Source organism: Ranitomeya variabilis, chromosome 3 (assembly GCF_051348905.1).
Source record: "Ranitomeya variabilis isolate aRanVar5 chromosome 3, aRanVar5.hap1, whole genome shotgun sequence".
NCBI lineage: Eukaryota > Metazoa > Chordata > Amphibia > Anura > Dendrobatidae > Ranitomeya > Ranitomeya variabilis.
In genome coordinates this window covers 84,126,413-84,138,548 of record NC_135234.1, presented here as the reverse complement: position 1 = coordinate 84,138,548, position 12,136 = coordinate 84,126,413, and the positions used below count along the sequence as shown (strand labels likewise).

The 12,136-nt window shown below is 43.6% G+C and overlaps 1 protein-coding gene across 8 annotated transcripts in view; it reads right to left on the bottom strand.

The window, feature by feature from the left end:
- Positions 1–12,136, bottom strand: part of MYO18A (myosin XVIIIA) — a 383,975-nt gene that overhangs the window by 219,387 nt on the left and 152,452 nt on the right. For all 8 annotated transcript variants that reach the window (XM_077294308.1, XM_077294307.1, XM_077294310.1 and 5 more), the window contains 5 exons: positions 11,715–11,925; positions 10,904–11,046; positions 10,449–10,549; positions 6,663–6,720; positions 4,325–4,469 (listed from right to left, as the gene is read on the bottom strand). In XM_077294308.1, coding sequence (XP_077150423.1) covers positions 4,325–4,469; positions 6,663–6,720; positions 10,449–10,549; positions 10,904–11,046; positions 11,715–11,925 — 658 coding nt within the window. The remainder of the gene's footprint in view (positions 1–4,324; positions 4,470–6,662; positions 6,721–10,448; positions 10,550–10,903; positions 11,047–11,714; positions 11,926–12,136) is intronic.

Here is a 12,136-nt window from a genome sequence, read left to right as displayed (position 1 = left end):
TACCAGTGTATGGGCTCTTAGTAAGTATAGTAGTGTGTACATGGCTCTGCATGTGCCCAAGGACCAGCGGAGCGGAGCAGAACACACCCGAAGAGGAGCAGCTCAGATGAGTGGTTCTGTCCCTTCTTTTTAGCAACAGATAAAAGGTTTTAGAACCTGGACCAGTCCTAAAACTACATGACATGTCAGAAGTTCTCTGAAACTAAGCAGTTGAGGACGGGAATCACTGCTGGACATAAATAGTCCGGGCAGGAATGGAACCAAAGGTTCTTCTTATCTGATTGGAGCTGTTCTGTAATATACTGTACATGTAACACATGGCATGGACGCATGCACTATACAGCAAACTTAAGGACAAGCGACTGATTTTCATCTAACTTTAAAAAAAAAAAAAAAAAAAAAGGTATATTCTGGAGCAGGCTGTTAATATGTGACAAGTCATGGAAAAAGTGCAATAATACAATTCCTAGATTTCTTTCATTCAGAAGTATGTCAAGACAAGACAGGCTACTAAGTCATGCGTGCAACTGTGCATAGCGTGCAGATAGGCATGCATTCAAGTTATTCACTCCAGAACATTAAGTGGACATAGACAAGAAGATGATGATGATGGCCGACCAGCTATCCCGAATTAGAAACGTCAATCTATAGACAGTGTAAGAGTGGCACCAACTGGCACCAGTCCAAGAACAGGGGGTACACCAAAAAAGTGCCATCAAGCTGCTATAATAGAAAGCAAGAGCTTTATGGAAAGGTCTACACATAACATGGCTTATTTAGCCACAAAAGGTAGTCTCTCCCACTAATGCGCACTCACAAATTTATAAAATCACATTACCTGCATATTTTTCTTTAATCAACTTGCTACAAAAGCAATAACTGGTGTACGGACTTCGACACTTCTATTTTTGTTTTATTTCCGTACCCCTTTTAGGATTAATAATATATTTTGCTGCCATGATGTCAGTGTTCTAGATTCAGCAGAGTAAGGAGACTGCTGCTCCTGCTCACACAAAGCTTGGCTCAGCCTGCCCTCTAGTGGTCGAAAATTAAAAAACACAAGTACATGTTGCAGGTTTTTTTTACAACTGACAATTCTACGCAATGTGTATCTACTCTCTTGGACTTGATGAGACTGGTGTCTTTACTTTGAAGGTCCAATTCAAAAAAGCTCTGTAATCCTTTTTTCTCCTAAAGTTTCCTTGCCCTATACTACAATTGCCATTTTTGGAGTACAAATCTAGTTGGACTCATAAAACGAACATTTCAAAAGATCTCTTGGATCTGATGAGGTTGATGAAGAAAGACATCCGGCCCTTTTTTTTTTTTTTTAAAAGCTGTAATTGTGTCTGACATTACTGATATTTTTCACAGTCGCTTTGTATACGGCGATTACATTCACGCCACCATTTAATTCCTGTATTACTAGTTTAGGAGATGATCCGGTTGTTGTGGCGTGAAGGCTTAGGCAGAGGTGATGGAGTGGTGCAGGTGACAAGCCATTCTTATGAGGCCGGACGTGACTTTATTTCCAGGGCTCAGTGCCTGGCTGGAATTAGTCATGCTCCATGCTATACAGAAAAGCAGAATGTGATCCGGAGCTGGAGAATGGGAAAGAAGTGCACACGAGAGAGATCAAATAGAGACACAAACTCGGCAAGAATCAAACCAAGTTACCCAGATCATCTACATCTGAAACTGCAGGGGAAGGGAAGGTTATACATCGGTTATTCACTGCAGACACAGGCCACCTTACACCATCGGCCTCACTGTTATTAAGGCATTTACAGAAGGGTCAATAATAGGAAAAGCCAACATAAAGTGTGCGAAGAGGACGGAGCCACCGCAAGACACTGATCACCTAAGTGCATCTTCTCGTATGTTCGAAAAATGTTCCAGTATAGGAAACACTGTCTCTAGGTGACATGGCTGCCATGTTATACAGCCACGGTCATCGGCGAAACCCTCAGTGCCACCTCAGGGCTCATGAGCAGGCATATTATGGATCTATATTGCACCGATCTATAATACGGTCCCTATACCGGCCCCAAACACCCCTGTATACATCCAAATTTATACAGAGATATAAAGTGTTATACTAATTTATACCCCTGTATCTATAGAACTGCTGGAGACATTTAAGGGGTATTCCCATCTCCAAGATCCTATCCCAATATGTAGTAGGTGTGATAATAATATTAAACAAATTCCTCTAATTAGAAATGTAGTATAGTTCTTCTGATAACCTAGGTCTATTGCCTCATGTGCAGGCATTGCAGGACCGTAGATATCCATGGATATGACCACTAGCAAATAGCTAACTGTCAATTCATCAGTGAACGCGATCATGGATACCCAAGGTTCTGCAATGCCTGCACATGAGGCAATAGACAGAGCAAATCAGAAAAACTATACTACTAATTGGGAGGTATTTGCTAATATTATAATTACATCTACTACATATTGGGATAGGATCTTGGAGATGTGGATACCCCTTTAAGGGTTGCCATACACTACAGAGTAACGTTGGCTATATCTGCCGATATCGACAGGGTCAGCCAGAAGACTTGTGTATGGGGCCATCTGACAGACCATTGTTGGGGGGAGATAAGAGTCTGGCATGCCCAATTTCGGACTGCTGGTCCTTTTATTGCTGAAGAGATGAGATGACAGCAGAGAAGTCAGGCAGCGGCTCTGTCATAGAGAACACAGGAGAGCTTGACAGACAGAGCGTCCCCCATGTACGGCAGAGTCGGGGGGAGATCGCTTCCAGCCAGCCATTGTGTACAGGGGGGTTATAGCTTGCACCTAAGTGGGGGCAACCGAGGAAACAGTCAAGTAAATGATCAAGTCACCATTAGTGATGAGCGAGTGTACTCATTGCTCGGGTTTTCCAGAGCACGCTCAGGTCTCCGAGTATTTGGTGGTGCTCGGAGATTTAGTTTTCGTTGCCTCGGCTGCATGCTTTACAGCTGATAGACAGCTTGAATACATGTGGGGATTCCCTAGCCACCAGGCAACCCCCACATGTACTCAGGCTGGCTAGCAGCCGTAAATCATGCAGCTGAGGCAACAAAAGCTAAATCTCTGAGCAGTTACAAATACTCGGAGACCACCCGAGCGTGCTCTGGAAAACCCGAGCAACGAGTACACTCGCTCATCACTAGTCACCATCATTCAATGTATACAGATCAAGATCACAGCATCCATTGTATACACAGAGCAAAGATGACCAGCATTAACACAACAGGGGTGTGATCAATACATTTTTTGACAATGTTGAACCATGATGACTTGATCGATCTTCCTACAGAGTGTGCATCCATCTTGTACGTGCCTAGATAGGTCCACCAGTGTCTTCTACACAGTTATCTTGATAGTATCAAGCCATCACATTGCTGGTCGTCTTCTTCGCCTTGTTCCTTCTGTTCTTCAGACCAAGATGTCCTTCTCCAGTGATTGTTCTCTTCGAATTATGTGTCCAGAGTAGACAAGTCGTAGCTTGGTGAGCATGGCTTTGAGTGACATGTCTGCCTTGATTTGTTTGTCCTTCTTGCCGTCCATGGTATTGGTAACATCCTTCTCCAGCTCCACATTTAAAAGTCATGGATTCTTCTTCTGTCTTGTTTCTTTATCGCCCAGATTTCGCATCCATATGTAACCACAGAAAAGACCAAAGGGTGTGTGGTAAAAGGGTGCTTATGTCTTCTCTAGCACGACATCACACATTACTGCGGTTTCCTATTATTTATAGAAAGTGGACAGCCCCTTTAATCGAATCCATTTGGCCTCTCTTGTGATCTCCCCTGCACGTCACCGCCCTTCATCCATTATCATGTTGCCGTCAGTCCTATACAAAGCAGTCATTTTCTGATATGACAGAATTTTGCAGCCTTGACAATTTAGCGGCTTTCATTCAAGACCCAATGATAAAGTCTCTTGTAGTTATTAAGGCGTCTTCCTCTCTCCATTGTCATCTTAATAATAGGCTGCGGGTTGTATTATATTCAGGCAAAGTTCTCAGCATGTAAAACAGCAGAGTTCACCCCGACAATGTGGGGGCTCACTCCAGACTTCTGTATTGCAACATGGCCTACGCCACAGTTACCTGTATATAGTAATACACCCCAGGGCTAGAACTAGATCATCTCTCAGCCCAGTGTGTGGCTATAGGTTATTAGCTACATTTCCATTACGCCTGCTAATATAAGTGTGTCTACAATCACTGGGCTCAGTTTACAAATCTGCTGCGTTTATGAGGTTCCATTATGGGAACAGATGTCGTATCCGTATCCTGCCATCCGGCTAGGACAAATATTCATACCTTTGGTGGCTCCAGCTGATCCCAGGTGGTAAATTGCTGCAAGTATTAACCAAAACGCCTTTTGCTCCTCAGCGGCGATGCCCAGGATCTTCATGGCGGCCTGCAGTTTGCTGAACAGCTGGGCCGACTTCTGCTTGTCTTCACCCTGTACAAAACATTGAATATTGATCATGGAGACTTCAGAAGAAAAAGGACAGCAGGTCCTCTCATCAGGAAGGCGCAGACATTTTTATTACTAGATATAAAATGCGAGCATGGCACAGTGGCTCCTGGATTTAGGTGCGGGGATTTTATCTCTCGGTATACAGTATGTGCAGCAGCCCGTCATACATATGGTAGGATTTGGGGACTTTGAATGAAACGTCTAAAGTTGGGTAAAGACTAAGTTATGACACTACATAAGGACAGGGCTGTTTATGCATTTATATTCAATGTCTCCATTAATAGAAGCCGATCTTAAGATCCATTTTGGCTCCTGTGATCTTTTATATTGCAGCTTTCTTTCTGTAGACTGACCTGTGCGTTTGCACTACCCCACAGTGATGGATCAGGTGATTTTCAAAAGCATTTTATTATGGGACTGTCATTTATGCACTTGTCTAATGCATCTTTAAAAAGCGGTTATCTGTGAGTATTTTTTTCTTTTTTTACTAAGACCCTAAAAAATAACAGGCAGCTAGTTTCTAATGACCTGCCTGATGTGTCCAGTGCCGATCTCTGCCGCCACAGAGCGGTCAGAAACCGCTCCTGCTGGTGATTTAGCGGCTTCCGCTGACATCACATCAACAGGGCGGCGGCTTCTCTTCCGTTCAGCTCTGTGGGCAGCCGGCTGGCAATCAGCAGGACGTCAGCAGTCACGGCCTGTGGACAGAGAAGCTCGAAAGATGAAGAACTGCTCTGTTGATGTGGAGCGGCAGAAGCTGTCAGTGACCACAGAGTCGGTGTCTCGGTAGAACAGGCAGGCAGTCCATGTGAACTTCAATTGTGTCATTGCAGTCTGTGGCCCCGATTCCTCATTGCACTTTTTTTGTTGTTGTTTGCACCCAATTCAATATTCTATTTGCACCTTTTTTTAAAGTCTATTTTATATGTGCTCACCTGTTTTTTCCCCGCTTTGTAGACAGTATCTAGCAACGCCAGATGTTTTCACCTGATTCATCAACTGACTTAGAAAGTTGCAAAATTTGTTGCAACTCCACTCCAGTCCCCCACCCCCCCTTGGTGTATTTTTGAGTATGCAAGAATTTGGGGGCTTTTTTTTTTTTTTGCAACTTTCGATGTATCAAGTCCTGTGTCTTCATTGTTAGGTCTGTCTGAATCCTGTTTTTTCAGGGATTCAGACAGAGCAGGGACTGTCTGATAGTGGACAATTCCTTCAAATAGGACAGGTGGAAACAAGAAAACACCTGAAGACAAAATTAGACAAAATTAGTAGGGGAAAGTTCTCAGACTCTGGTATCTCTGGGCACAAAACCAGACGGCCAACAATTATGGTACTAAAAGGTTAATCCAATAAGTACAAATAACTTTAAAAAATAGGAACACACTAATTCCAGTCCTATTTCCTGAGAAGCAAGGCCTTGCATCCAGCGCTATTCTGCCCTTCTAAGCAACGGATGCCACAATGGAATCCAAAGGATCCCGCTATAAAGGCGGCTCCAGGCACCAGCTATATCTCCTGTAGGTAATGGCACATCACTGGCCTTAGCATCCCTATCCCCGTATCGGCATTGTTTGAAGCAATTGTTCATGTTCACTTGTCTGGATCACTTATTTTGCCTCACACTGTCCCATGTCACGTCTCGTACACCCATCTACACATTAGAATAGCAATGTTCGATAATGTCACCTTCTCCGTACAGTCAGCTGCATGTTGGAAATAAGAGGCTGAATCAGAACTGGACAATGCGGGGCTGAATACGGTGAGGCTGCGAGTATTCATAGATAATCAGATACAAGGTTATCGTATGAATAGGAGTCACAACGCGCCACGTCGTCAGGCTGGATACTTACATCCACAGCCAAGTACGGCTGCAATGCCCGATATGCAGGGTCTGCTCAGCTGTGACAGGGGGGACTGTCACAACGCCGGCTTTACCCTTTGTCCCAGACGGAAATATATGTGCACGTATTATTGTTAGGCTGGGTTCAGGCGGCCATTTACGTCTGCAAATGGACATCATCGACCCCATGTGCATGCCTGTATCTCGGAGGGGCGCAGCAGCTGCCTTCTCTGGAACCATGGCTAGGATTGGTCCATGTACTGTCCTTTTGTGCTCCATAGCAAAACGTGAAACTAAACCTTACCCGAAACGAGCCCTTACCCCCCACTGCTTACCTTGGATGTAATGCCAAAGACATTGTTGTCTGCTAAGTGGTTGAGATGAAGCTCTGTCCTGCAGAGGTAAAGGAAAGCGTTGCGTATAAATTTATGGCAATGCTAGAAGGTGTGGAATAGATTATTAGGAATATGGACGTCCACTGTGTACCATCCATAAGAGATTTACCATTACAAAGAGCTGACTGCATGGGATCCCACCTCTCAGACCCCAATAACCAGCTGTTATCACCAACTAAACATTCTGCTTATTAATCAGATCTCTATACATATCACTGCAGGGATAAAGTGGGCACACGCAGCACCCACAGTGGGCAGCTGTGTAATAACCCCGACAAGCCCTTATCTACTAGCAACTCATTCCATACGCTTTCCTCTCTGCCTAATAGAGGGGCTGACTTCTCGTTACACCCACCATAGTACCTCCATATGTCCAAATACCCCTTTACGACTGTTTCCACACTAGTGTCATGGATTCTGTGTAAAGGACAAAGTTTATCTTTGTGGAGAGCGCCATGTCAGCGTAAGGAGACTTATAGGCCATGCAATGTTCCTGGGAATTTAAATATGCAGAGAGCCTTTATAGAGAGTTAGAGGAAAGGAACTCTAGCTGAATCCATTGGACGTAGCAATCCTAAAAATCATTACTGACCCTTTAAAAGGCATTATCACATGACTTTGCACAAGAAGTCAAACCAAAAACTCAATGTACAGAGGGTCTGTGACGCTCATCAGTGCAAAGCAGGAGGACTGGTTTGGCTGTGTGAGGCTCCGCTTATATTGTCTATACATGTCCTCTGTATCTGATCCACTGACTAACAAAAAGGAGGCGCACAGATCCTATTGACTTTAATGGCGTCTCTTGGGGATCTTTCTGATCTGCAGAACAGCACTAATCTGACAGAACCACTCAAGGGTTTTGTGAACTTGTTTAAAGTCCCAGTTATTCAGGGTCAAACAGCGAGACTATATAAAGGCCAGGGATACGCTGGAGGAAATTTACAGCTCAGCTCTAATAAGACAAACTATCATTAGAAGCAACAGGAAGACTTTCTGTAATAAAGAATTACATTTCAGAAAGGTCTATGAAGAACAAAAAGCTTAAATCTCAGACTCACAATGGAACAAGCATTAAAGAAAGTTATAAATGACATTACAATAAGGCTAATATAATGCCAGCTGGAGGACCATTTATAAATGTGTGACCGCCAAAGGCAAATAAATAAAGGATAAAGTGTAGATAACTTAACAGCAGCACAATAAACAAATCTCACCTACCCATCCCAAAGTGAGGAGGGGAATCAGTTACCCAAGTATACGGATTGGAGGGGTGGTCCCAAATCACAACGTATCTCCTATTCTGATGACATGTGACAAGTGTCTGATGGCTGGGGACCCACCAATCACAAGTAGGGTTGAGCGAAACGGATCGGTCATTTTCATAAGTCGCCGACTTTTGGCAAAGTCAGCGTCTCATGATACCCGACCCAATCCCAGCGTGGGGTCGGCCATGCGGTACGCGATCTTGGCGCCAAAGTCGCGTTTTGAATGACGCCTTCCCCGCCATTTTTTCAGCCAATTAATTGTGGGCAGCGTGATGACATAGGTTCCGGCCCGGTTTCTGCGGCGTCATAGAGCCATATTACCGTTTGGGCTGCAGTGATTTCCGGAGTCAAATACAATATATGTGGAGAGAGGGAGAGGGAGAGAGGGAGAGGGAGAGGGAGAGGGAGAGGGAGAGGGAGAGGGAGAGGGAGAGGGAGAGGGAGAGGGAGAGGGAGAGGGAGAGGGAGAGGGAGAGAGAGAGAGAGAGATATGAATGCACATTGACTTGCATTGGGTTTCGTGTTCCGGGGACGGATATGAATGCACATTGACTTGCATTGGGTTTCGTGTTCCGGGGACGGAACCCGACTTTACAGTAGAATCGGCCGATTTCACACGATCCGACTTTTGAGAAGGTCGGGTTTCACAAAACCCATCGATCCTAAAAAAGCAAAAGTCGCTCAACCCTAATCACGAGAACAGGGATTCTGTCACATATGCGCATTAATAGCTTTGTTATGCACTATGTGGCGGACAATGCGTAGTTTAGGCGGTATAGCTAAGTGGATAGGTGATGAGTTCTAAATGTAGTACAATCCCTTAGTAAAGAAAAAAAATAATCGGTCCTGGTGAGAATTCCCTTTAAATAGGTTTGAACTGATACTTTTCTTAAAGGGAATCTGTCACCAGGTTTTTGCTACCTCATCTGAGAGCAACATAATAAAGAGAAAGAGAGCCTGATTCCAGCAATGTATCACTTGGTTTACTGGGTGAAGCAGGTGTGATACAATCAGAGTTTTTAGATGTAGCAGAGTTTAGAAAAGTGATCCCACCCACACCACAGTTCTCTATGTACGCTGTACATAGACAGTGAGCTGCTAATCAGTGCTGGGGGCGTGGTTAGACCAGGACGCACATGTATGCTAGTCCTGTAGTGATAATCTCCTGCTGATAAAATGCTCATTGTACTGGAACAACAGCACACAGCCTAATAAGACACAAATTGATTAAATCAGTGTCTCCTCCACTACATCATGTTGCTATTATATAATATAGCAAAATCCTGGTGACAGATTCCCTTTGAAAGGTAACCTCACAGCTGATACATGCTGCACGTGGATCGTGCAGCATTTATCAGAAATTGGCAGCATTATCTCAGCCAGGTGTGTTTGACACTGAAACGCTGCTGCATTTCAGAGAAAAACACACTTTAAAAGCCGCCGTAGAACAAGCCACACAGGCGATTAGTCCGACAGGTGGATACTTGGCAGGGATAGACCTGCCACTAAAGGGCAGAAGGCATGGCGTACCCACCTGTCCGTTAAACATATGTTTTCTCTGAAATTTTACATTTTAGTGAAAAACATACCTGGCTGAGATCATACAGTCAGTGCCTGATACATGGTACCAGTGGATCAGGCAACATGCATCAGCTGTCAGGTTCCCTTTAATATAACTTGATAGCAGCCATATCTTCGATTTCTGATCCAGAGCGCCAAATCCACTTCAGACTTGGGAGGGAAATTTAAGGCCTAAACGCCACTTTTCTGGTGTAAAAACTGGTACACTTCAGTTTTGCATGATTTGCCACTTTTTGCAATTATGAAGGTTAGGAACATTGCCAACTATAACCTAACAAATTTACAATCCCTTACGCCAGAAACTGACATAGAGAATAGTGAAAATCTATGGCAGCTCTTCCTAAATTTGGCGCAGCTGATAAACTTCAGACTGGTTTATAGGACAGGTCAGTCTTCGTAAATACCCCCAATGGATTTAGGTAACATGCAGACCACCTAAAAGTATACTGGCCGCAAGAAAGAGCTTGCCGCGTGTTGTGCTGTGGGGTTCAGTGAAGGAATGGTATAAAGTAGACTTCTGAGAGAAGCCATTGGTTTGGGAAAAAAAATTATCCTGGTCGAAAAAATGTAGATAAGTCACAAATTGAATATAAATTACATTATTATTTTTTTTTTTAGTCTAAAAGAAATTTTTAGCATATGCCCTGCACAGAAAACTAAGTGATCAACTCAAAGGATCCTGCCTGTGTTAGATAAAACAGGGCTTAGTGAAGTAGGAAGAACTGTGCGGATTATAAAATACCCTGTTTGCATAGAAGCTTAGAATTCTTGGGGGACCAACACAGTTGTTAAAAATGCAAGAACTGTATTATCTTCTGTTCCAGAATGATGGAGATAACGTGCAAAGTTCAAGAGCAAAATTCAGCTTGTTGGGAGTTACCGAAGCGTGGTGTCCGCCCCAGCCAGGAGGTAGTAGAAGGCATTGAACGTGGCTTCATTTTCCGGACGTCTGGCCACTCTGAGCTTCTCCAAAAGCATAGTCTGAAATATACAAAAATATGTGTAAGTAGGAGCAGCGAGCCAAGACCTCCATCAAGTGAGAAGGGTTTGGCCAATTTCAGGTTTGGTTTTTAATTACAGGAAAAAAACAAAATAATTTTGCCCATGTTCACACTTTTTTTTTTTTGTAACAAGGAACTTGACATCAATGATTTTTTGTAAATCTGTTTGTAATAAGCTTTGCATTCATTTGCATAAGGTGTAATTATTCGACGTGTTTGTCAAAAGGCTTCAAATTTCCAATTGAAATAAGAGCTCAAATAAAAAAAAAACCCTATCTTCTATGTAAAGGTTCTTGTGAACTGAAGTTCATCCTAAAAGCCTCCTCTCTCTCACCTGTATAGTAGCGGAAGCCACCTGTCCAGCCTGGTCGAAGTCCAGTGAAATGATCTGCGAGAACCGGGTGGCATTTCCATTCAGACTTGAGCCACTGTTGCCAAAAGCTTCCAGGATGGTGTAGACGGCCTGCCATTTTTCAGCTACGAAAATCAAGACAATAATCTTAAGCCTATTAGTGGATTCATACAGGGATGGATGTAAGTGCCATAAGTAAATGTAGAATAACAGACTACGTTTTCCACAGTCTAAGGTGGGAATACCCCTTTAGCATAGGAATCTACGCTTAGATCTGAGTGCTGGATCCATATACAGTTCCAAATTCTCATCCACATAGTAGGCAGCATCTGCGCCCGTCCGCTGTGTACATGCAATAGTCTGGTGACTGTCCATAAATCGGGCCAGACTAGTGCAGGCTTCCAGTGTGACATAGGCCAACATTGGTCCATGTATTTTCAGTCTGTATGCACAATGGATAACACATGGACTGAAAATAGTCTTGTGTGAACATACCCCAAGGCTAATTTTAGCTAATGTATTTTTTGTCTCAGTGCGGTCTGTGAAAAAACAGACGTATCAGACAGCACTAGGACCCATGTTATTCAATGGAGCAGTGCAGATCAGTGATTTTTTTTCAGTATCTGCTTGTGAAGAACCTCACAGCACGTACTCGTTTCGGTCGTATGTTGTGTCAGCCTCGCTTATTCAAGTCAATGGTTGTACAAAAATACAGTACATCTGTATAGCAGCCATTTTTGGGGGGATACATTGCATTTCTTTAACATAAGAAACTGTCTTTTGTTGGATATACCTGAAAAAATCTTTCCTGTGCTGCCAGATACTGTAGCCAGGTATTGGATAACATGCTGGCAGCTTGTCGTTTTGCCAGAACCGCTGTTCCCTAGCAGGACGATGGACTGATCCTGACGAGTCATGAGCATATTCCAGTACGCCGCTTGTGCCACTCCATATACATGAGGGGAGGTGTCTTCTCTGCGGCAACCTTTAAACATGTGCATCACCTGCAACGAGACGACACCATAGTCAAGAGCTCCGTGCTAGTTCATTCCCATTCATTTTGGGCAAGATTTTAGAGATTCATGTGCATGACCACTAATGGTGTGAAAAAAAAAAACCACCGTTACGTGGTGACTGGAGACGATGTCGCCATGTTACATTATTATCGGCTGAGGGATAACTTTAGTGAAAGCAAAATGGTTTGTAAAATGAAAA